This window comes from Ailuropoda melanoleuca, chromosome 15 (genome assembly GCF_002007445.2).
Source record: "Ailuropoda melanoleuca isolate Jingjing chromosome 15, ASM200744v2, whole genome shotgun sequence".
Lineage (NCBI taxonomy): Eukaryota > Metazoa > Chordata > Mammalia > Carnivora > Ursidae > Ailuropoda > Ailuropoda melanoleuca.
In genome coordinates, this window is record NC_048232.1 from 74,542,632 (window position 1) to 74,567,101 (window position 24,470).

Here is a 24,470-nt window from a genome sequence, read left to right on the forward strand (position 1 = left end):
CCGTCTGCATACAGCATGGAGGGCGGAGAAGGCAAACAGTCACACGGCACAAGGTGTAATGATCAGCAGATGTTAGAGCTGCAAGGACCTCAGGATGTTCCATCCCAGCCCCCTCATCTTACAAGTGAGGAAACTGAGGCCCAGGGAGGTTAAAGCACAGACCCGGGGTTCACGGAGTTAACAGCAGCACCAGAGCTCCAGTCTGGGATTAATACTCCTGGCAAGGAGTGCTCACCAACTTCCAGGCCACAGCTAGCAGCAGGACTAAAACTGCCACCCAAAGATTTACCATGCACCTGGGAGGCAGGTGCCGGCACGGCCAGGCCCCCGGACTGCCGCATTATGAACAAGCCAAGATGGGGAGCGACAGGTACTCCTAAGCGTGCTGGCGAATTACGACCCGGTTCCCAGCATGCCACCTCCCTCTCATGCCAGGGGCTGTCCTCTCACAGGCATGCTGGAGACACAGTCTGTAGTCCAACTCAGTCCAAACCTCGTTCCAATTTTTGAAGCCTGACTTGATATCACATGTGAGTAGGCATACTTGGGAGGTTTTTATTCCATTATTTCTTAATTCGCTGAAAACACTGCTTTTAAATATTAACTTCGGGCTGCTACTGAATCATGGACTTTGGGAACAATGAACAAGGGACACAAAAGACCTAAGAACCAACATTAGCTCTCCAAAGGGGGTTAAAAATTAGTCAATTGAATTTAGCTGATCCAAGTGAACAGAACAAAGAAAAAAATGTTTTTTAATTTCTTAAGACGGTAAAATACATAGAACATGCAAAGAAAAAAAAAGCATGGCTTTAAATTATATTGCATATTTTAACCATGGATGATTTTATAATTAAGTGAAAGGGAAGATTCTTCAGATGTTATTTTTACCCTGACAAAACTCTTGCTTGGAAAGCTGATCCGTGCCAATGGGAGTGTGCGAAGACACGCCGGCCAGGTAAGGAACAGCTGTCAGGCTGTAATCTGTCCCCCTAGATGCCTCCTTCAGCATCTTCTCCCAAGACGGAGCTTCTTTTCCTTCTAAAGGAAGCTCTCACTGTCCATTACGCAGAGAGCTAGCGGGCTGGGCCCTGCTCCAGAGCCCCGCTGCAAATCCTCCCCCCACACGATATTTAAGAGCCCACTAATTAGCCCCCGCAAACCTGCCAGGGAAGCTCGTCACAGCAGCGCCTCCAGCTATGCACACACAGCCCCAGGCAATGCCAACCGGACCCCCAAGGAGCACACTCAGTCCCCCGCAGGCATTTCCTGCCACCCCATGAGGGAGGTTAGCTCTGCGAGCTTCATCCAACATCCTCCACTCAGTTCCTACCCTCGGGAAGATCAGGACAGGGGTCTGTGGCTCTTATGGGACCCCAAAGAACAACCTGGGCAGAGAGCGAGGCACTCCTGGACATCCATGCTTGTCATTTTCTCTGCTGGGACCCCTCCACACCCGGTCATCTGCAATGAATGTCTTCAGCTAACCAGCTCCTCCATATTCATCCCCGGCGAGGAGCCCCCCTAATGCACATACAGGTCCGCTTCCCTAACCGCGGTCGCCATTCACACAGAGACCATCTCTGTTGTTCACCGTCTCTCCAGTGCCTCGCAGGTGCCTGGTAGATGCCAAAAAGCTGTGGCTCAAATGGGCCCCAAGTATTAAAAAGGACCCTTAACATTTTGCTAAGTGAAATAAATCAGACAGGGAAAGGCAAAACCTGTACGATCTCACTTACACGTGGAATCTAACACAGCCAACCTCATAGAGGTAGAAAGTACACCGGTGGGTGCCAGGGCCCGCAGGGTGGGGGAAACAGGAGATGCTGGTCAAAGGACACAAACTTCCAGCTCTAAGCTGAATACGTTCTGGGGATCTCATGTGCAGCACAGTGACTTCAGTTAACAATACAGTCTCAGGTACTTGAAAGCTGTTAAGAGAGTAGATCTTAAATGTTATCACCACGCATGCGCGCCCACACACGCTGATGATGAGGTGAGAGCATGGACGTGTTAACTAACCTCACAGTGGTAGTCATTTTGCAATATATCAAATTGCAATTATATGCAAATGTGTCAAATCATCGCACCATACACCTTAAACTTACATACGTTGTATGTCAATGTCCCAATAAAGCTTGGGGGGGGAAGGATGCTTAAAAAAATGTAAAATCACAGCAGGACATCTTATCATTTCATAGCCACCGGCCTCTGAGTCTTCTTTCACTTACTCATCTCTCAAGTATTGGAACCCTACTTGTCCTGATATCACTGAGCCTGAACTTGCTCGTCTCTAAAATGGAGATAGTATGATGGTGTTCAGAAGTGGGACCTTTTGGGGTTGATGAGGTCCTGACGGGGGAGTTCTCATGAAGGGGATTAGTGCCCTTCGTAAAGAGACCCCAGAGAGTTCCCTTGTCCCTTCTGCCAAGTGAGGACATGTGAGAAGACGGTTGTCTGTGAACCAGGAAGGGGGCCATCTCTCGAGACACAGAACCTCTGGGCGCCTGATCTTGGACTTCCACCCTTTGAAACTGTACAAAATAAATTTCCATTATTTAAAAGCTAATAAATAAATAAAATGGAGGTAATAACAGTACCCACTCCAGAAGGGCTGGGAGATAATTCATCACAACAGCTAACAGTAATCCTAATAATTACCAGCTATCAAGCCCTCGGAGCCAGGCACTGGGCACCATTCTGTTGCTCAACCTTTCACTCGTAAAATTCTTGCAGAAACATTATTATTTCTGCCTTCTCAACGAATATAAACTGAGTCTGAGGCAGGTGATGTAACTTGCCCCAGGGCACACAACTAATAAATAGGGAAGCTGGGTCTCACAAAACCCCATAACCGTACTCTCAAGCTCCAGACCGCACCCACGACGCAAGTGCCACCGCACCCAGCACACAGCGGGGATCTGATAAATGGGAGCTGAATCCGAGTCCCTGAAGACACCACCTTGTCTCCGCCCTAAGCCTTGTTTTAAGCTAATTTTTAAACTGCTTCCATCTGCAAAACCATATCCATTGGCATTCCTTGCTTTTCTCTGTGAGGCCAACCAACACAGTTGGACAGAAGGCAGAACCGGAGAGGGGGGTCGGGGAGGTGTGTCCCTAAAAATGATGCAATCATGAGTCAGTTCTCCAGCAAGCAACTGGGGCAAATCTGCTCTGGATAAGGCACTGGTCCAGGCCCTGCAGAACATGATCCAGACGTTCCCTTCAAGTGGCTTACAATCCTACTGGAAAGGCCAGTGGACATGGGGGCTCCTCCCTGCCCTGCACCCATTCACCCTTCTACTGATGGAAACACCCTGACTTTGCTCTGGGGATCCCAGTACATGCAGTTTTAAAGAGACTGTCAGTCAAGATAAAGCGCCCTCCCAATCCCAACAGGTGGACTCATGATCCTAGGGTTTGGCTAAGAAGACGCTCTTTCCCCGGAATTGAGTTTTGAGTGGTCTGAAAATGGCTGAGCCATTCATCCCAACAGCAATCTCTGAAAAGATCTAGTTCCTCGGGGCTTCCTTGGGTTTGTCTTTTCCCCAGCCTGGTCCTGTGGGATACACCAGACCTTCCAAATTCATTTTCTCCTTAATGAGTCACAGTGTCCATTTCTGTCACTAGCAGCCAAGACCCCTAACTTCTACCAGGAGGCATCAATGGGTCAGCATGGGAAGAGAGAACAAGGCTACTAGGCAGGCAAGCACCTGCTGTGTTTGGGACTACAGAAGTCAGGGTGGGTTCCTGGGAGCAGGTGGGATGGGGCACTGGACCAGAAGATACACGGGCTTTGGCAAAGACAAGCAGATGAGCAGTCAAGATACTTCACCCTCCTCAAGCCAATAGGCAAACACATGAGCCTAGAGTTAGGCCAAGATGATGCTTTTTCTAGGACTCAAGACCCTTCCCAGCAAAGTGTCTTTTTTTGAGCTCACAGGCGAATGGATGTAAGTGTGCAGGGGTGGGGGCCTCCTGACCAGTCCTTCTGTGCATCACCCCCCACCATTTCTACCTCTGTGTCTCACTCACACTCCTAAATAAGACTGAAATTGAGTCTCACTTTGCTCATTCATTTTTCCATCCCTAAAAAGGACACATCTCCACTGTTCCCTTTACTCACACATACTGCTTGTCTACGCTCAGTCACCACCTCCGTGAAATGGGCCTTGTCTCACTTGACTGGTAGGAGTCAAAATGCCAACCTTCAGGGACCACCCAGATGTAATTTTTACAGTAATTTCCTCTCGTACCACAAAAAAGCCATATTAAATTGTTGTGGAGTTTTGCCTTTTTTTTTTTTTCTGGCTGGTTGCAGGTTCCATAAGGATTATTTTGACCTAAGTTGCAGAAAGGTGGAGAAAGTCTAGCCATATTCTCTGCCAAATAATGTTCACATCTATATGTACCAGTTGTTATAGACAGAATTGTGTCCCCCCAAATTCATATGTTGAAGCCCTAACCCCCAATGTGACTATATCGGAAGGCAGAGCCTTGAAGGAGATAATTCAGGGTAAAGAGGCCATAAGGGTGGGACCCTGATCCAACAGGACCGGCGTCCTTAGAAGAAAAGGAAGAGACACCAGGAGCATACAGCACACACCCACGACAGAGCATGTGAGGACACAGTGAGAAGGTGGTGGTCTACGGGTTAGGAAGACAGGCCTCACCAGAAACCAACCCTGCCGGTACCCTAATCTTGAACGTCTAGCCTCCAGACCTGTGAGAAAATTAATTTCTGGTATTGAAGCCCCTCAGTGTGTGGTATTCTGTTACCGCGACCTGAGCACATTAATACCCTCGTCCTTGTCCAATTGGCCTAAATCACAGTCAACATATAATCCAACCAAAGGGAGGGTCATTCACGGTCAATACCAAGCAGGGCAAGCAGAGCGTACAGGACGGAACCCTAACCGCCTTGTTCGTATTGTTGAGTTGAAAGTAATCAGACACGATGAATATCATCTTAACTTTTATAAGAATGAGAACACCCATCCACTCACTACCACCAACTTGGCCCAGGAACTACAAGTTTCTAAAGTCAGACAACCTACCCAGATGACATCCCGGATTCCGCTAGAGTCCACATCACTTCTGTCCTTGTGGGGAAGACCACAAACCCAGGGATGCAAGACCAGGGTGTGTAAGGGTTCCCCCACGATGTATACAATGCCATCCCACTTCACTGTACTCTCCCCACCAGCCCCTGAGACAGGCCCCTCATTTTGCAGGAGAGGAAAACTGAAACTGAGATAAAGGGACTCCCCAAGTCACAGGTCATAAAGGCCAAGTGTCAACTGGGTACTTAGATTTTGTGGCCAATTCTCCCTCAGCTGGCCCACAGCTGTTCCCACAATTTCATCAAATCTATAGAACCGCAGGGTAAGGAAGAAACACCCTGCATCCTGGCATCGTGATGCTTCCTTTCTCGGGAGATTAGGCCTGGGGGGAAACTAGCTCAGATATCAGACTGCTCAAATTTCGTGGACGAGCCGGCCGGGGAGCTAATCAGAACAATTTGAGTGCGCGGCTAAACAAGGACACCCCTTCCTGGATCGAGCACTGCCTTTATGGCAACACTTCATAAGAACCATTCCCTTACAACAAAACTGTCAAACCCAGCAACCGCAGGCCAGAAACGTCCCAGCTGAGCCCCACCAAGCTGCTTTCTGATGTCCTGTACACACAAATACCAATACTCCCCAGATGTTCTCTATGCAAAACATTTGGTTTGAGACACAGCCCTTCTTTCCCAAAAACCCTTACATTTGTTTAATGGACTCATACAGTTCAGCTAAAATGTCCTGGATCAGACATCTGAAGCCAGCCCGGCTCTGATGCAAGCATCCCATCTGCAGAAAAGACGAACAAGTAAATAAGACAGTCTCCCCCAAGATTTATGCGCCCTGCATCTTTAAGCAGGTCGTAAAATGTAAGCTATGTATGGCTAATAATGCAAGTTGCTTTCAAGTGTGTTTCTGAGTCCATCTCTGAATTAATCTAAGACTGATGTTCCCACAGAGAGTGGGTCTGCCACGCTGAACAAGAGGCCACATTCGGCTTCTTACTCCTGCAGGAAAGAAGTTGACAAAGATCTGTCATTTGAGCAACCTTGAGGTAAAGGTGGGTTTTTCCTGGTTTTAGTTATTCAGATATAGTAGTATCCGCTTTGTTCCAATGCCACTTACCCCCTAACCCACGCTACGAAACACAGGTAAGAGATGGTGAAATAGAAAATGTACTCGCTGAGGGACCCTGGCCAGCCCTACTCCCCCCTCAATGGCTCATCCTGTCACATGAGAAACGGAAGTTCACGAGATTCACGGTCAGGGCCTGTTCAGCTGTGAAGATTATAAGAGAAAAGGAAATAAACCCTTAGAAAAGCCACCCAAGAAATGTCATTGAATCCATGCACTGAGCTCTCCCAGACGGCAACCCACAATCTTCCTACTAATATTTATAATAAGCTTGGTCACAGCCAATCTTTGGGGAAGTGGAAAAATGGAAGGAGAAAGCCATCAGAGGGAGCCTCACAGATAGAACCATGACAGGACAACTAATTTTACCTTCCATCTTTAACTTCTGTGTCTTGTGAGTTTTCAGTATTAGGCAGTCATTACTTTAGCTATCGGAAAGAAGAATTCTATCCTCTAAAAAGGTCACAGAAAGGAATGAAAGTTGATGAGGGAGAAGACAAACTATAATAGCAGACATGAGAACCCCAAAATAAAGTTCTGAGGATCAGTTAGAAGAAGTTCCCCAAAGACACCAAGAAGAGGTCTAACATTCAAGTACCTTGTTTTAAGAAGGAAAGAAAGTGTATGTACACTTGAAAAAGATTTCCATGGGGAATGGCTATAATTTTTTAAAAGATTGGCTCTTAAATGGGTAAGCTCCAATTACCTGGAAAAATACACTTCAAGTTCTCTGTGATAACTTAGTATGTCCACTTACCCAGGGCATCAGATTAACCAGTGTTCTCCATTTCTTTGACTGAAGCTCATGGCAGGTTGAACACCAGGGACTGCACGGCTACTCTCTGCTTTCCCTACAGCCTTCTTGTTCAATCAGCCAATGACCAACCACCACCTCAGCCAAGTCAACTGCCCCAATATGGCAGCCTCTACAGTCCATGGAACTCTTCATCCTCCAACAAGGCCAGCAAATCGTGACACGATTGTAAGTCCTTCCAACCTCAGGATAAAAAGCCCCAGCTTTCAGACTTTTCTTTACTCTCTCACTGCCAAGAAAAGGCAAAATGCAAAAAGATAACACACAGAAAGTACCCCGCAGGGGTCGCAACAACGTTCAGTGCTCCAAAATGCTTTTACGATTATAGTTAGCAAAAAGCCCTTATGCAGAGATATACGTAAGTAAGAAAACGACTCCAATGAGACCTTCAAAATCTTGAGAGGTCGAGAGGACAGTGTCAGAGGGCAGAGTGAGAAGGGGCTGGGAGAAGGGGAGCAGCTGGGGCCACTTTCAAGAGGACATTTCAGGTCACCCCACTAAAAGAAGTCCCTCCAAATGTACTTCTGTAGCCCCCAGGGAATTGATTTTGCAGGACGGAATTATTTCGCTGAAATAAACAGACACACAAAGGTCGCTTCAACTGGGGCCTAAAAAGAAAACAAGCCAGCTGCCGCATTTACGGGCAGCCTCTGATGCAACAGGAGCCAAAGGTCCCGGCCCAGGTCCAGGAGGACGGCTTTGGACACACCAGTCCTCCCCAGAGAAAGAAAGCATTCCGGGGGGCAAGGCTGGGGGCGGGGGGGACTCGCCTTCCTGTGGGCAAGGTCCCCACTTGGTCAGGCATTGATGGGGGTGTCTTCAGGAGCACAGACCTCTGCAGTCAGCGTGCGCCAGCCAGTGACCTAGGGGACTGTTTAAAAATGCTGGTGCCCGGGCCCCATCCCCAGAGAGCTTTTAAAAGGTTATTCTAATGCTCAGCCAGGACCAAGAACCAGTGGTGCAGCGGGAATTGCCCTCAGTGAGGTCGGATGGAGTCAGCGCAGGTGCGGCCTTGACCCCGCGGATGGCTCAGCTACTCTTTCCCAGCGTCAACTTCTTGAACTGCGAAGTGGTAGCTGGCAGTCACCCCAGCACAAAGCTGCCGTGAAATGAGAGGACACGTGTCAGCTGCCTCCTTCGGGGTGTCTTACAGAAGGCACACATGCATACGCTCTAAGTGTCGCCCTTTCTCTCCTGCTTTCAAGGTTCTTGCAAGTGGGCAGGGAATTCCAGGCCGCTCCCCACCCGAAGGGGTTTCCTGAATGGCTAAGTGGTTTAAAAAGGTGGGGAGAAAGGCACATCTTGCCTTATGGTGGACCCCCACCACACATACAAAATTCACACACACACACGCACAGCAAACTCCTACTGGGTGAATCGGGCATACTCTATGGTGAAACTATGTAAAAAATCAAGAGTCACAAGCAGCAAATTGAGGGAACGCCTACTTTCTAAGATCTGCTTGGCTTTTCCTGTCCGGAAGAAAACCTACCCTGGGTGAGACGCTTGATCTCAGGAAGCCCCTGCCTATCCTCCGTCTCCCCCATTAGGCCAAGTGCAAGTGTCTTCCACCTGGCGGCCCTGTACAGGGCTGGCACATCGTGGCCCAAGGGAACGTCTGCCAAATGAATGAGTTAATTCCGCTCCTTAAGGCCAGGGATGGACACGTGTAGCTCAACAGAGCTCATAATGTGCACTGTGTTAATCCCCGAAACAGGCATTGCATAAACACACCTGAACTTTGATTCCAAGCAACTGGCAGAAAAGGATATGAAGGTCCATCCAACTCTCAGGAGGCACCTGCTCAAAGCCCAGTGACCGTGGGTAGCAGTGTCACCAAAGTTCAGGGTTTGAAACCCACTCACGAGTACTGCAGATGTGGGCAAGTGACTTAATTTTCTGTGCCTCAGTCTATCCACTGTAAAATGGGGATAGTGCACTTCTTAGGGTTACCATGAGGATGAATGTAGGTCAGTGATTTAACACACGTAGGCTACAGCCAGGTATAATCACCGCTATGGATATGCTTGCTGTTATTATTACTCCATGGGAAGATACCAGGCAAAGAGACCTCACGCTTCAGGCCCACTATAAGAACCCCAAGATCTGAGGGCCCTCTGGTTATCACGAGAGGAGATGTAGACTGAAGAAAACGGGGTGCTGGATCCCCAGATGAATATAGCAACTAGCTTCCCATTGTCCAGAGCTAAGTTCTTTTTTTAAGATGTGTTTATTTATTTGGGGGAGAAGCAGGGGAGGAGGGAGGACAGAGGGAGAGGGAGACAGAATCTTAAGCAGACGCCCCACCCAGGGCAGAGCCCAGCACAGGGCTCGATCTCACAACCCTGAGATCAAGACCTGAGCCAGAACCAAGAGTCGGACGCTTAACCTACAGTACCACCCAGGCGCCCCAGAGCTGTATTTTCCAAAGTGCAGACCATGGACCCACCCCACCATGTTCACTTGAGTTGCTTGGTTAAAATGTTGCAGATTCCCAAGTCTCCCTAAGTCCCACCCCAGCCCTGCTGGATCAGATCCTCTGGGGCAGATGCCAAAGATGGTACATTGTGACAGGCACACCCAGGAGAGTCACAAGCCCCCCCAAATTTAAGAACCATTGGCTTGGCTAAGCTGGGGGATCCATGTCTGTATCCCCTGGAGCCTCTTACGATGCCTGACACACAGCAGGTGCTCAACAAACATCAGGTGAATCCACGCAATGGTGATAACTCTCGAAGTGTTCGTTCGATTGAAGGCCCACTGGGTGTAAGGCCCATGCAAAGCAGTGCCGAATCAGACTTCATTCATCCCCTCTAAACATCTTTACTGGGTGCGTGCCACATGCCAGGCAGTGTTCTAGACACACGACACAGAAACGATGATGAATGGGGTTGCTCGCTACAGATAGTGGCAGTGCCGCGTAGGGAGCTGACAAAGCTAAAGGGCGGGAGGCTACTCTCGTTAGACTCATCAACCAGAGAGCACCGCCCTTCAGAATTTCTGTGATGATGGAAAAGACCTTTTCAGCACTGTCCCATGGTAGGGAGGCTCCAGCCACAAAGAGTTATCAGGCATTTAAAATGTGGCTAGTGTAACCAAGGAACTGAAGTTTTCATTTTAACTGTAATTACTTTTAACAGCCACTGTGTCCTTATTAGACAGCGCAGGTCTAGAGGCAGAAGAAACAATGTAAACGGGAAATGATAACACAGGCATTATGTACCACAGGGGTGGGGGGAACGGGGGGGCTGTGCTTAGAGCACCATGTGTTATCAAATGCCTCTCACCCAATTACCAGATGCCCTAATGTTCTCTGGCTCCGAGCATTGAAAGAACAAGGTCAGGTACAAGGCATTGTACTTGGGCTGGAATTTTTATAGCCCATGATCAGCTAGAAGAGGTATGCAGCCCAGCCAAGCCCCACAGACTGTGGTTCGGGAACACACTGCCGCCCGCAAAGCCTGCCCACAGCTGCCAGAGAGATCTCTTTCGGCCCCGCCGCTCTGCGGATGGTCGGTCATTCTGTCCTTGGCTAGAACGTCCCACTGGGCCCAAGACACTGCACGGATTTTATGAGATTTCTCCGCTTCAAGCCTAAGTACGAATACAAGCCTCTAAATTCCACCGGAAAATTGGTGGCTAATGCAAACATTTCATAAAATTAGAACTCATCGTGGGGCTGAAAGGAATTCAGGCTCCGCCGCCACCAGAGAAATGGAAGATATTTGTTATAATTTTTTCCTTCATGAGCTGTTTTAAGAAGCAAGTGCTTTTTCTGCTTGAAATAAAGAAGGCATGCAGGGCGGGTGGGGGCAGGGGGTGGGTTGGAGGAAGGGGAGAGTTTTTGTTTTTGTTTTGTTTTCTCTGTGGTTTGCAAAAAGCATGGCCAGATGACAAATCGGAGGGATCCTGCCTGACTCCCCCATCCCGCAGCCCGCGGAGATAATAAACCTTCCTTCCTAATCCTGCCTGCATCGCACTCTTGTAAAGATGCTGTTTTTCCTGGAAAAGGGGTACTTTTGCTCCTTCATTCTCTCCTTGGGCTTTAGCCTCAGAATTTTCACATCCAGAGAGTTCATGAGCAGGCGGGATAGATCCGAATCATTCATTCAGGTGTGCGTGTCGCCAACATTGATTCACCAGGCACCGGACTAGGCACTTGGGATCCACCAGCCAGCAGAATGGATGAAACTCCCTGCCCAGGAGGGGGCGGGGGGGGGGAGTGTGCATTCTAATGAAAGACAACAACAAGGGAAGGTTCGGTGACTGCCACATCAGAGTCATGTGGGGACAGGACGTGAAGACTCGCCAAGCGCAGACTCTGGAAGAGGCGGGAAAGGGGGCACTGGGAGAGCAGGAACCCCATCGTCTGACCGTCACTCTCCCCTTTCACCCAGAGCAGAGCAGTGTCTGACACTCTGCTGGCCCTCAACAAATATTTGTTGAATGAATAACGAAGTTTGACACCGAAATCTGTCCCAGAGCTCTCATCTTACAGATGAGTTAGGCGAAGCTATAGAAGGGATGGGTCTTGCCCCAGCTTGTGCAGCTCAAGTTGTGGCAATGAGGGGACTGACCCCAAGTCTCCTGACACCACCCCACAGCCATTCGGCAAGTATTGACTGCATTCTTATTGTGGGCCAGGCCCTGAACTAGGCACTGGGAGGACATAAATGAGTAAGACACAGAATAATTAAGATTATGGGACAGAGTTCTTTCCAATTACCATTTTCACAAGCTTGGAGACAACTTCTCTGAGCTTTAAGTCTGGGTTCAATGTGTATCCACCATGCAGCATGAAGGTAAAAAGCCAAAGCGGGAGGGCTGCAGATGCTTCCAAGGTCCCAGACCCATGAAAGGCTAGGGAACCCAGTGGTTATGACCATGACCCTGACGTCAGACAGCCCAGCCCTAAATCCCAGCTCTGAGACTTTGGGCAAGTCACTTGACTTTTCTAAGACTCCTGTTCCTCGTCTGCAAAACGAACATTCTAATGGCACAGGAGAGGAGAGAAGGCACGGCAAGTCCTCAGAACAGCACCTGGCATACACCGGTCGCTCAATAAATGTTTCCTGCTATTAACACTGTCAGGAAAAGGACCCTCCATCTGCTCTGGAGCCTCCGACACACTCAAGCAGGTGCACAGGACTCAGTGGGGATTTCCACTTAACTCCTCTCGTCTCCGGGATTTCTGCTACCAGCTGCTTGCACGCCCATTCACACACCGGTTCCCTCCCTGCATGTCCCATTCGATTCTGCCTGGGAAACAGAGATCATTTGACCCTGAGGAAGACGCAAGGTAGGGTTCTTCCTAGAGTGAGTACGTCCCTACCCTCCCTTTCCACCCAAACACACGTGCTGGGCTCGGAGCTCACCGGATCAATGGAGGGCTAGCCTCTTCCCTCCCACCGTTTCTGCTAGTTGAAGGGAAAGTTCACTTTCTAATCTACTAAGAACCCTTGCAAGGTAATTACATGGTGTCTAGGACCACTGAGAGTTTCTCAAAGTTTGTTAGCATCTTTTTAAATTGACGCTGAGAAACTCAAGGCTGCAGGATGGATGTACTTGAGGCCAAGGGGTGAAATTCTGAGAGATTAAAGCAACACACACACACACCCCAGGTTATCAGTCTCCTTAAATGGACCAGCTAAGACAGGTAAGTGTAGACCACTAAAAGCGGGATCTGAAATAACTTGCAGGGGTAGCTGCAAGTTCTAGAACCAAGAGGTGGCTGAGCCCCCTTGGGGCAGAGGTTGTCTCTTGCTCCTTCTCGTCTCCCCAGTGCCCAGCACAGTGCCTGGCACACAGGAGGAACTCATCAACTATCTGAATAAATACTTAAATGCTACGTGGGAGAGGCAGAAGGAACACCTGCCTCAAGAAAAAATGACAGCAGATATTTCTGCTCCTTCTTGGGAAGCTGTCTAGGCTCGTAGCGGAGAGCTGAGACACGTGATTTTCATTCCTGCCGCGATGCCCAAGTGACCAAGAGCATGGCCCTGGGCCTCAGTTCTCTCCGCAGTAGGTAGGAATGGCCATAGTGTCTCTCCCATAGAACGGGTCTAAGGACGACATGGACGTCAGTGAGGTGGTGAGGTGACACACATACCCCAAGGCCTGGCAAAGAGAAAGTGCTCCCTAAAGAGGAGTCTGATTGATCGATTGATCAATGGACTCCCTCTTTAAGGACAAAATAGTAGTAAACACATGAGTCAAGTCTTCCTTTTAAGTGAAGGTGCCACAAACATCTCTGCCCCTGGGAAGAGGCTCTCCTTAGTTTCTTCCTCAAGCCTTGAGGCTTGCCGGCACCCCACCTGCTGCCAGGCTGAAGTTGCTGAGCCCTTCCGGGATGCCGAACGCCCCCACCACGGCTAAAGCCACCGGGAGGGTAAAGTGTTGGCTGCAGGGAGACCCACACCAGGACCCATGGAAAGCCCTACCAGACACTAGGTATTTTAGGGATAAGCAAAGATCCCTCCACGCAGCCCCACAAAACACGAACTTGCCCTCCTCCAAACCTCGAATAATCACAGCTAACATTTATCGGGGACTGGCTACATGTCAGACACTGCTCTCAGCACCGTCCCTGGACCCACAGAACCATCTAGGAGACATGTTCTACTATTACCATCCCATTCTGCACATGTGAAAACGGACAGGTTCTTGGAAAGTGAGAATTTTCTATCTCACGCAGAAATCTAGCACAGAACCCACCTCACAGACGCGCTTAAGAAAGCACAGTCTGCCCTGAGCTGAAGGGGAGTACATGTGCATCGATGGGACCGGGAGCCGGAAAGTAAGAAGGCCTCCCCAGGGCAGGCCGACACTCCACATGGGGAGACTCTCCTTACGCTTGTCAAAGCCGCACCAGACAATCCGAGAGGAGTTTTGAGAAATAAAGATACTTCCCTTCCCCCGCAACAAGCCTCCCTCTGCCAAAAACCAGGCAACAGGAAATGAAATCTACGTTTCACCAATTTCATTCAGAGAATCCCAGGATTCTCTTCCTGTGAGCTTGGACACCAGTCTGGCTCAGCCCCTCGATTCACAGCTGAGAAAAGGGGGTTCAACCCTGAGGTGCCTACTACGTGTGATACACATCGCCCAGGCTGCCCAAGGTGCAGGCACAGCCAACGGGCTGTCCTGCCTTTCCCAGGAGAGTTCCTTCCAAGAGCAACACTTGAGGGGCATTTGCTGTAGACCACGCACGTTTCTAAGCCCTTGACACACAGCGCATTTATCCTCACGGCCACTCCCATTTCACAGATGAAGAAACTGAGGCAGGCTGACCCTCTCAAGGTTACACAGGAGTTTCAAGCGGGCTCTCAAACCCAGGGAGCCGGGCTCAGAGGCCATGCTCACAACCCACCCTCACGCTCCCTTTCAGATCCACAGATGGGATCAGCCACTTCCCCTCCGCCATCCTGTAAAAGACACAAGAGTGTCCCTGAGAACCATACCTGAGCGGAGCCCAATTCTTGATGAAATGACAAGAGCCAAGAAGGACTCCCAAACTGTGGCAATCAGCTGTCTTCATGGCTTTGAAGCCACAGGAATAGGAGGAGCTTGACACAAGCAGAGGGGATGGGGAGGGGATGGGGCCCTTAGGACTCACTAAGACAAAGAAGCAACTCCCTCTATTTCCCTGGGACACGGCCCTCTGGCCCTAAGCCACTTGACTGCCATTCCCCTCCCCACCCAGGGAAGGGGGAACCTACCACAGCTGCCTCCTAGCACCTTCGCCCAGAAACTTCATGCTGTCTCAGTATCTCTCATGAAAGTAAGCAACGTGGAATTCCTTTCTTGAGTTTAAAAGGCAAATCATGCTGGTGCTTTTTCCAGACATACATTAACTCTGCACTCCAGCCAGTTTACAATTCTTAAAGTACTTGATTTACAACCCAGGGAGAAAATGTTTTGAAAATCTTGCAAACGTACTTTGTATCTAAAGTTTGCCTACTCTGCAGAGCTGATTACCAGGGCTTCTCAGTTGGGGGGCTGGGGTCTCCTGGGAAGGCATGAGAGTGTGGGAGCAGCCGCCCAGGGTGGGAAACGGGCTCCCTCCTCCTCCCCCTCCTTGCCTCTGGCAGGGGTGCAGAGCTGCAGCTAACAACGCCAGGCTCTTGGGGAGCCTGGGTGGTTCCCTTGATTAAGTGTCTGACTCCTGCCTTGGTTTCCTCTGAGGTCATGATCTCGCGATCGTGGAATTGAGCCCTGCGTCAGGCTCTGTACTCAGCACCGAGTCTGCTTCGGATTGTCTCTCTCCCTCTCCCTCCTGCGCTCGCTCCCCCCCCCCAAATAAATAAAATACTTTTTAAAAATTTAAAAAAAAAATTCTGGGTTCTCCATACCTGTCTCCACAGTGGTGAGGAGGGGGATGCACCAGAAAGGGAAGAGGATGGGGACCCAAGGGGCCTTCCTTTCCTGCTGCCGCCCATGGTCCCAGAGCTCCCCCTCTCAGGATTGCTGCTGCACTTCTCATTCGTTCGTTCATTCATTCATTCATTCATTGTTACTGAGCACCTACTATAAGCAGGGCTCCAGGCCACAGGCAGAAAGCAGTGAGGAGTGAGACAGCACCCCTGCTTCCCTTCTAACAGGGGAGGAAGGGGCGGGTATACACAGACAAATCACCAAAGCCGCATACTTTACATGTCCTGATGGACACGGACAAAGAGGAATAAGGAAGTGGGAGTCTGGACACTGGTAGGAGCCTTGAAGGACGTGGCAAATTCTGAGTTTAGTCGCCACACCACCCATGGCAGGGTTTAAGCAGGGAGAGCTGTGATCTAGGATAAGAGAGCACCAGGAACCCGATGAGGGTACTTCTCACCAAAGCAAACAGTAACATCAGTCCTGATTTCAAGAGCCCGCCGGGCACCAGGCTCTGTGTTGGAAGCTTCCAAATTCTATTTCTCGTGGCAATCCCACTTGGTAGGATGCTGGTAGCCACACTTTCTAGGTGAGAAAACAGAAGCTCGGAGAAAACATGTAGCTTGCCCAGGATTGTCTAGCTGCCAGGTAGCAGGGATGAATTTGAGCCCAAGTCTGTCTGGTCCTACGGCCATGATTCCTTCCCCTGTACCTCATTTAGATACTTTGCATTGTTCCCAGATTATTCCAGATGTATGACTCCCATGCCCCAAGTAAAGACTCAGTATTTCGGTGCAGGACTTGTCATGTTCTCTGAAATTGCCAGCAGTCCTGAGCACTTAGGAGGCACTCATTCAATACATCTGGTTTACTGCTACATTAAAAGGAAAAGGAGGCATGCCAACCCCCAACATATGCTGTGTCTCTATTGTGTCTTTTTAGTATGTTGTGTCTGAATATTACTGCTCGGCCGCAGAGCAGGGAGGAGTGATGGCCAATAAGAAGAATGAGGAAGGCCACCAGCCACGCTGCCAGGTAGGGATGTGGGGATCACACACAGAGGGAGACCCGTGGAGAGACAAGTGAATGGTAACCTGTTCTCCCAGAGCCACCAACCCGGGGGCTGCTTCAGGCCAGGAGGGGAGCCTTTCCAAATTCACCCACCAAGAGGGAAGCCGTTTTCTAATTCAGACAAATGTACCTTTTAGACTAACCACAGCCCCAGACGCATTGAATACGCATCTACTGTGTGTCAGGCACTGGGCTAAAGGCTCAGCCGTATCACAGCATCTTACTGAATCTTCTCAACAGTCTGGAAAATAAGAACTAGTATAAACCCCAGATGAGAAAACAGAGGCTTCAAGGAGATTAGGAACGAGTCCAAAGTCACACCATTGTCAAGGGGTGGGATGGAATGTGGACGCAGGCATCTGCTTGACCATGGCACACAGGACACTGCTTTCCACTTCCAACACAGAGTGAGCGTGAGAATTCTGGGGACCCACAGACTGGAATCTTGAGGGCCTGACACACATATGGCTTTCACACTCCTATCCCCACTCCCCACTCACTACCCTGAGCTCTGCCTTGCTTTGTTGGGGTTTTTTTATTTTTTAATAATAGCTTTATTGAGATCTAATTTACATATCACAAAATTCACCTATTTGAAAATGTACAATTCAGAGACTTTCAGTATATTCACAGAGTTGTGCAATCATCATCACAATCAATTTTAGAACATTTCCATCTCTCCAAAAAGAAACCCCGCCCCCATTAGCAGCTATTTCCCATTTCCTTCCAACCCACTCAAGCCCTAGGCAACCACTCGTCTACGTTCTGTCTCCCCGGCTTTGCCGAATTTGGACATGTCACAGAAATGGGATCATACAACGTATGATCTGTTGGGACTGGCTTCACTCCCTCAGCATTGTGTTTTCAAGATGCATCTGTGCTGTGGTGCATTCGTAGAACTTCGTTCCTTTTCACTGTGGAACAATAATCCCTAAATATTCCATAAATAAAATTATGGAAGGGATCATACACAATAGTCCATAAATACATTGAACACACCACATCTGATTTATCCGTCCATCAGCCGATGGACATTTCAGTTGCTTCCACTAGGGGCTCTTAGGACTCATGCCACGAGGAACATCTGTGTTCACGTTTCCGTGTGGACGTGTGTCTGCATTTCCCCCGGGCAGGCCTGGGAGGGGAATTGCCCATCCCCGTCATAAAGGCAGTTACAAGTTTACCGAAGAGCCCCGCTGTGAAGTCAACATCTGGCTGCTCCTGGGCCGTTTCCAGAGAATTTTATCAATACAGCCAGACTCCACTCACGGGTGGGTCATCTGGCCGAGCCCCTCCTCTTCGGGGGCCTGGGATCTTCTCATTCCTGCACCATACAGTGTCGTCTGGGCCAGCGTGATGATAAATGCATTCTGCTCTAAAACAGATACTTCACAAATCATAACTTACAGATGCTCCGGGACTTTCATGTGGGAAACACAAATGAGACTTAGGCCGTCTGACTCCGGAGCCACTGAGGACAGGAAGCCACGGCCAGGAAGCCGACAGGCCCTGGACGGACGTCTCTTTCCCTCACGAGTGCATGAGCGCATGTAACAGACGGGGAATCTGTGCACGGAACCGTCTGCCTGGCTTTGCAGACTGCGGTGTAACCCGCCATTCATTCCCAGCCCTTGTTTTTCAATCCCAGCAAATCTGAGAGCTCCTTGAGGGCACAGACGACGACCTACGGCCTTTCCGTGTCCTAAGATAGCCGCTTGCTGGATGTATTCACATCAGTGTCCGTCCCACAAGCCTTTGTTGAGGACCTACTATGTGTTAGGCACGCCGCTAGGCACGACAGGGGGTTTAAGACAGTAAGACAGGGTTTACCAACAGGCAAGACACCTGGCCTCAACCCCCATCTCCTGCTGCTTCCCAGGAGGAAGTGAGATGTCCTGCGTGGTGTGAGTGCATTTCTATCTGCAGGCAGGGAAGCGAACTAGCTGATCTCTCCAGGCCTGCTAGGGATTCCAGAATCCGAGGCTACTCAGGGAACAAAGAACTCAGTGTGTGTCCAGGTGGAGAGCTCCCTGACTGGATTCATTAAAACAGACTCATGGCCCAACAAGCAGACAGCTCGCCAGAAGCTGACATATTAACGCGGTTCCGATCCTTATCTTCTCATACCTCAGCTCTTGCGAAAACCTCGAGGCTAGCCTCTCTGCTCCAAGCCAGCACACCAGACTGCTGGGCCCAGAGCCCCGCTGAAACCGGAGCCCAGCTCAGCCCACCTACAGGAAGAGATATGGTCAAGGTCTCCACATTCACACTGCCTGGGTCCAAACCCCGGCCCTGCTGCTGCGTGTGACCATCACGGTCTGTGACTCAGTTTCTTCCACCCGGAAAACGGGATAACAACAGGCACATTATGAGAACCAAATCAGTTAATATGTATCTGGCAATGTACCTGGCCCATGTTATAAACACTCAGAAAGTATTAGCTACTATTACTATTATTATTATTACTACCCCTATCCTATCTTGTCAATCTTGCTCCCACTGCATCCCAGCACAGACCCTGCATTCTAAGTAATCTGGCCTGCTCACCCTAGAATCCCCCTTCGCCTGAAATGCCCCATATCTCAGTCTTCTGAAACCCAAATCAAGCATCACCTTCTACATTATCTGCCCTCCCTAATCCTCCAGAAGGCCGCAGCCCCTTCTCTTTATCCCTTTCCTAAACAATGCAAAGAAACCCCGCCACGAAAACAATCACCCCATGGCTGGTCTTCCGACACCATGAACGAGGTACCACGCCCAAATCCAGAGGTCACCCGTTGTGCAACATAAGGAAGGTTCTCCATTTCTCTAGCAGCACTGGGTTTCGAAACAGACCACCTGACCCTCCAGCTGTATGACCCTGGGCAAGTTACTTGACTTCCCTATGCATCATTTTGCCCATCTGTTAAATGGGTCTAACTCGAGTGCACACCTCTCAGGCTTGTTGTGAGTGTTAAATGAGAGAAGATGTCTGGAAAGCAGTTAGCACAGCATGACACATGCCAAGCTTTCAAAAATGTCAGCTGGTAGTAATCACAGCAGCTGTGGCCACGCAGGGAGGGGGTGTTCCTGTCCAGAATCGAACTCAATTGAACAAACTAAGCTTCAGCGAGCTACATTCCAACTGGAAAATCACCTGATATAATCCAGGCCTATATAGCAGAGGCACTCAGACCTAGCAACTGCTTATTGCGTTTTCCACCAGATGGGTAGTTCCATGGGCCTCGGTCACGCCTGTGTCCCAGCGTTTAACGTGGAGAGCAGCATACGGGAGATGGTAATAAATCCTGCAACTACGCAGAACTATCTCAATATCTGTAAGTACGTTTTATCTTGGCTACTAGGCTTCGAGCTCCTTAACAGTGAGCATCACGTCTTGCTTTAGTAAAGATTTATTAAATGAGTGATGCAAAAAGTACCAAACCGAGAATCAGGTTGCTTAGACCCAGCTCGGTCACTTATCAGCTGTGCCATCCCAGAGAAGTCCCTTAACGCTTCTCTGCTTTTTTTTTCCTCTCTCCAGGATGAGAACTTTAGACCATATGTTGGCCAACGCGCCTTACTCCCTGAAACTGGGTTTGGGCCTTTGTCGCAACATGGCACCCGAGCCAGCACAGATGACGGCCATCTGGCTCAGTAGGCCAGCTTACCATACGATAGCAGCCCTTATCTGCAGTTTTCCAGCACCAGGCGAGGAGTAACTTTGGGCCAGTGCTTAAAACACCCATTTGTGGTCAAATCAGTCCCTTTGCTGAGTGGGGACGCCCCATCACCCACACTAGAACTCTGGTACCCCGGGACACCAATGGCAAACTGGGGGGCACACTCTGCCCACTGGTCCTGCCACTCCCATGCCAGACCCCTCCCAGAAACCTCGTCTCCTGCTCACACCACTTAGCGTACTGCTCACAAGAGGTAACCTGGTGCAGAGGGAAAGTTGAACTTGGCCCTTGATGGGGAGGTGATCACATGACACCTCTCCTCAAAATGTTGTTTGTTTTTGGGTTTGGGTTTTTTGGCAATAGTTTGTGCAGCCTGAAGGTCCGGGCAGTTTGGCTCAAAGAAAACGCATGCCGTGTTCTGCCACAGGGGCTCCACTCCACAGCCCTGCCCAAAACTATCAAAACAAAAGTTGTGCAAGAAACAAAGCCCAAATTCAAGGCTTTAGAAATGCATGCAGATCCTATCAGAATCTGGCTGATGGTCTTGGCTTCTTATGGGCACACTTTTCTGTGAACCTCGCATTCCCTAATTAACCTGAAAAGTGGATTCTTTCCCCTACCACTCTGAGTGATAGCACGCTGATTTGTCCAATGTACCCTGTCTCTCTGATGGTCTTAAAATCTAAGGGAAAAGTCCACGGAAGGAACTAAACTGGCTAATTCCACCTTTTGAGGCTTTCCCTAGGTTATTTTATTTAATTATTACCCAAGCCCACGAAACTGGTACTATTGGTAGCCCATTTTACAGATGAGGAAGCTGAGGTTTCAAAAGCTACAGAGCTCACAGCAGCTCATGAAGCTGGTGAAAAGTCAGGATTTGAATGTCCGCCAGGACTCTTAGCCCTTCTGCAAGAGTGCTTCCTTGTGGGGTGTGTTAATCTCTGGAACAAGCCACTTGGAGTCCTTGTGTCATGGACACCCTCAGGCAGTGGCCACAAACCACATTTGGGAATTCAGAGGGGAGCATGCCTGGACTAGGCCAGGCCGAGGGCCACTCCGAGCTCCTGATCCTGCAAACTGTCTTCGGAAGTGGCTTCCCAGAACACAGAAGACGCTGCTGCGTGGTGCTCTGTTTGATTCAGAAGGCCCTTCCAGATGTGCAATTAAAAGCCACAACATTTTCATTTTTAAGCACGTCTCTGTCTCTGAGCTGCTTTCAACGGGAGGGCTGATCCCACGGCATCTCGTGCCGGGACGCCAGCCACCCGCGCTGGCAAAGAGGCTAAAGGCCTCTGCTCCTCTTGAGGGGAGCCCTGAAAGACATGGGTACAAAGGACATGAAAACATCACTTTGGAATTCTACCCGAAGCCTGAAAAGGCGGACCTGAGACAGTGCTCTCCCCATTCTCCTCCCCTGCACCCCAAAAGCAAGCTGTAGTAATTCAGTGCATCCTTAGAACCCGCAGAAAACTCCAAGTTCACACTTCAGATGAAAATGTCTTGTTGCTCTTGACAGATTCTGAGTCACCAAGTGCCGTACAGCGAGAACGACTTGCTGACCAATTTTTGTGTGTGTTTATTTTCTGTTCAGCCAGGCACAGGGAATTTTCCACCTGACAATTCCTGTTTCTCACTTAAGTTCTTACACCATCTGTGAGCACTGTGCTCCGCAGGGGGAGGACTCAAGGCCAAGGAGGGGACTTCCCATCACCAAACCTCAGTTTTCCCATCTGGTTAATGCAAGCCTTTCACCAGATGATTCTGCTAACATTCTCAGCTTATCTACCGAATAGAAAGGAGTTTGAGGATTGCCAGCTTCTGAGCCTGGATCTGCTACCAGATTCAAAAATCTTTACATAATTTTTGAGTAAAACAAGAGATTTAGCTGAAATTAATAGCACAATAGGAAAGAACCCTAGCTGGACAAGAACAGCAGGACTCCAGTCTCCCTAAGGAGAAGTGAGCCTCTCCCGTTCTCGGGGCGCCCCCTAGTGGCCATTCGACTAAGTCCCGACGGAATGTTCAGAGTTTCTGCAAATAAAGGGAAAAACACCCACCAGAAGAGAAAGGCAGGCTCCCGTCTACTGATGCAATCCCTTTCACTCTAACCTCGTCTGTGGATCAGACAGTGAGACGAATGCCTGACAGGAAGCCCCAGTGAAGCTCAAAGCAGTGTCTGCCTTGAGACAAGATTTCATTCTTTCAAACAGTTGGCGGCAGCTCCCCCGCATTCTGGCTTCTGTGTCCCCTGGCAGATCCCAGACACACCCTTACCACTCAACCCCTCGCGAGCTCACATCCTCAACCTGCCGCTCCGACCGCGTCTGTTTTTCATTATTCCGCTTTCCAACTTCCCAGCGCGATTCTTCAACAGCTATTAAGACAACACGAGCAAGGAGCTAGGCTTAGTTCTTGCTTATTCAACATCCAGCCTGGGGAATATCACCTCAGAAGAAAAGCATGAATGAAGTGCACGTTTTCTGCCTCTTCTTCCACAGACCTGAAAGTGTGTTCCTCAAAGGACATCTCTACAACCATCTCCTCCTTAAAATGTTCAACCTACAAAAAAAAAAACAAACATGGCACCTGCCCAGAGTGAATTCTTAACTACTTGCTGGCTATCGGATTTGTTTTTTGGAGACAGCTTTAAAAATACAATGTATAATGTCTCAAATTTCCAACTAACCTATAACAGACTTTTTTTTTAAGCTAGAGAATACAGTCGGATCAACAGGAACAATGAAGCTTAGGTTGAGGGAGTTATCTAGGTATCCAAATATTTGAGAATTCGGGGGCTAAACCTTCTGATTGGGGCCCCATTTTCTCCACAGAACGGTCCTTATACAGACTGAAAAGAAAAACACCAACAGCAATCTACCTACCATTTCATTCAACAGTTCATTGTGCTTTTACCCTGTGGTCATTCATTAAGTTTATAAGCAACCCTGGGCCCCGAAACACCCCCAAAAGTGCACACGAGGCGTACCATAATTAGTTCCTGACTTTGGCCCTAAATCGATTAAAATACATCTGATCTGCTTCAAATCAGAGAACCATGTTAATTTTCTGCCACACGCCACACAAAATCTGTCTGCAACAGTCACTTTGAACCCAACCCTCTGGCCACAAGCAGTGTGGATTTCAAGGGCCTGTTCCCCAGAAAGGAAAAGGACAACAAGCCAAGTTGGGGACCACGCAGAGACCCCAAGGTGCTCGAGCCGCTTCCAAATGGGGCTGGGACCCTGGCAGGGTTTCAGCTGTCACAAAGAATGGGGCAGCTGGCCCAGTCCCCTACAGCAATTCAGTAGCCCGGCAACCAGGGCCTGAAATGCATGGGGTCTGCTGCAGTTCAGCATGCGTGGCCACCCTTGCCCTGGGCATTTCAGTCCTCCCAGAAGCGGGACGCGAACTGTCACAACCCTCAGGCATGCAGCAGCCTTTACTTTTGCTCCCTAATCTCCTCTCTTAAAAAATAGGCGTTTTTTAACCGCCCTCCCTTGCAGCTACAGCAGCACCAGGGTGATGGGGAGGAGGAGTGGGAGAGTGGGGGGTCGCCTTCACGCACAGGACACGGGACTCTGGGGACTAGCTCCCCGCTGAGGATGTGGGTCTGGTCGGAGTTAGAGCAGTAAGGCATTCCAGGGCTTGGTCTGAATGCGTGCCCGCGAGGGAGACCTCCACGGTCCCAACGCGGCAAAGTGTTTGCAAATCATAAACACTACTTTGCTGCTGGGAGAAAAACCCCCAAAATATGCGCAGACAGGATGTAACAAGTGTTTCGAGAGAGAAACACGCCTGAGTCACGGGGAGCCGGGGAGAGAGTGAGGAATCTGGCTGGGGGCTCCCGGGAAGCCCCTCTCGGACAAGAGAGTCTCAGTGCCCCAACCCCACGGCCCGCGCACCCTGGGTCCTCAGCCCCGTCTGGCCCTCGCCCCAGCGGGGGGGGGGTCCCCCACTCACCACTCGGCCCGAAAACCTCTCGGTGGCCCTCTTGACTTTGCCGTAGGTGCCTTTGCCCAGGGTCTCCTGCAGCTCGTAGCGGTGCTTCAAGTTGTGCTTGTGGTGATGCCGCTTCACCCCGTGCGGCTTCCTGGGCTCCGGGGCCGCCGCCGCCCCCGCCACTGCGGGGGCTGCGGTCGCCCCCGGCACCACCTCCGGGGGAGAGCCCGGAGCCCCGGGCCGCAAGTCGGGGCCGTCCCCGGCCGCGAGAGCCGCGGCGCCCTCCATCTCGGAAGGCAGGGCGAGCCGGGCTGGAGAGGGCAGGACCGGGCACAGCGTTCGCGGTGTCGGGGTCCCCGCCGAGGAAGCCGGGGCGCGCTCAAGGTCGCCCCCGCAGCATCGGGGAGGCGG

General features: G+C 50.1%; 1 protein-coding gene across 5 annotated transcripts in view; it reads right to left on the bottom strand.

The window, feature by feature from the left end:
- NUAK1 (NUAK family kinase 1) overlaps window positions 1–24,464 on the bottom strand; it is a 71,052-nt gene extending 46,588 nt beyond the window's left edge. The window contains exons 1-3 of one of the 5 annotated variants that reach the window (XM_034643429.1): window positions 24,081–24,216; window positions 22,621–22,679; window positions 22,395–22,494 (exon numbers count right to left, since the gene is read on the bottom strand). Coding sequence is in view for 2 of the 5 variants with exons in the window: in XM_011233152.3 (XP_011231454.2) it covers window positions 24,081–24,347 (267 nt within the window). In the remaining 3 variants the exon portion in view is untranslated. Of the gene's footprint in view, window positions 1–15,365; window positions 15,533–22,394; window positions 22,680–24,080 lie in introns of those variants that run through there. The other 4 variants (XM_034643430.1, XM_034643428.1, XM_011233152.3 and 1 more) reach the window with 4 other exon arrangements.
- Between the last annotated feature and the right edge of the window lie 6 nt (window positions 24,465–24,470).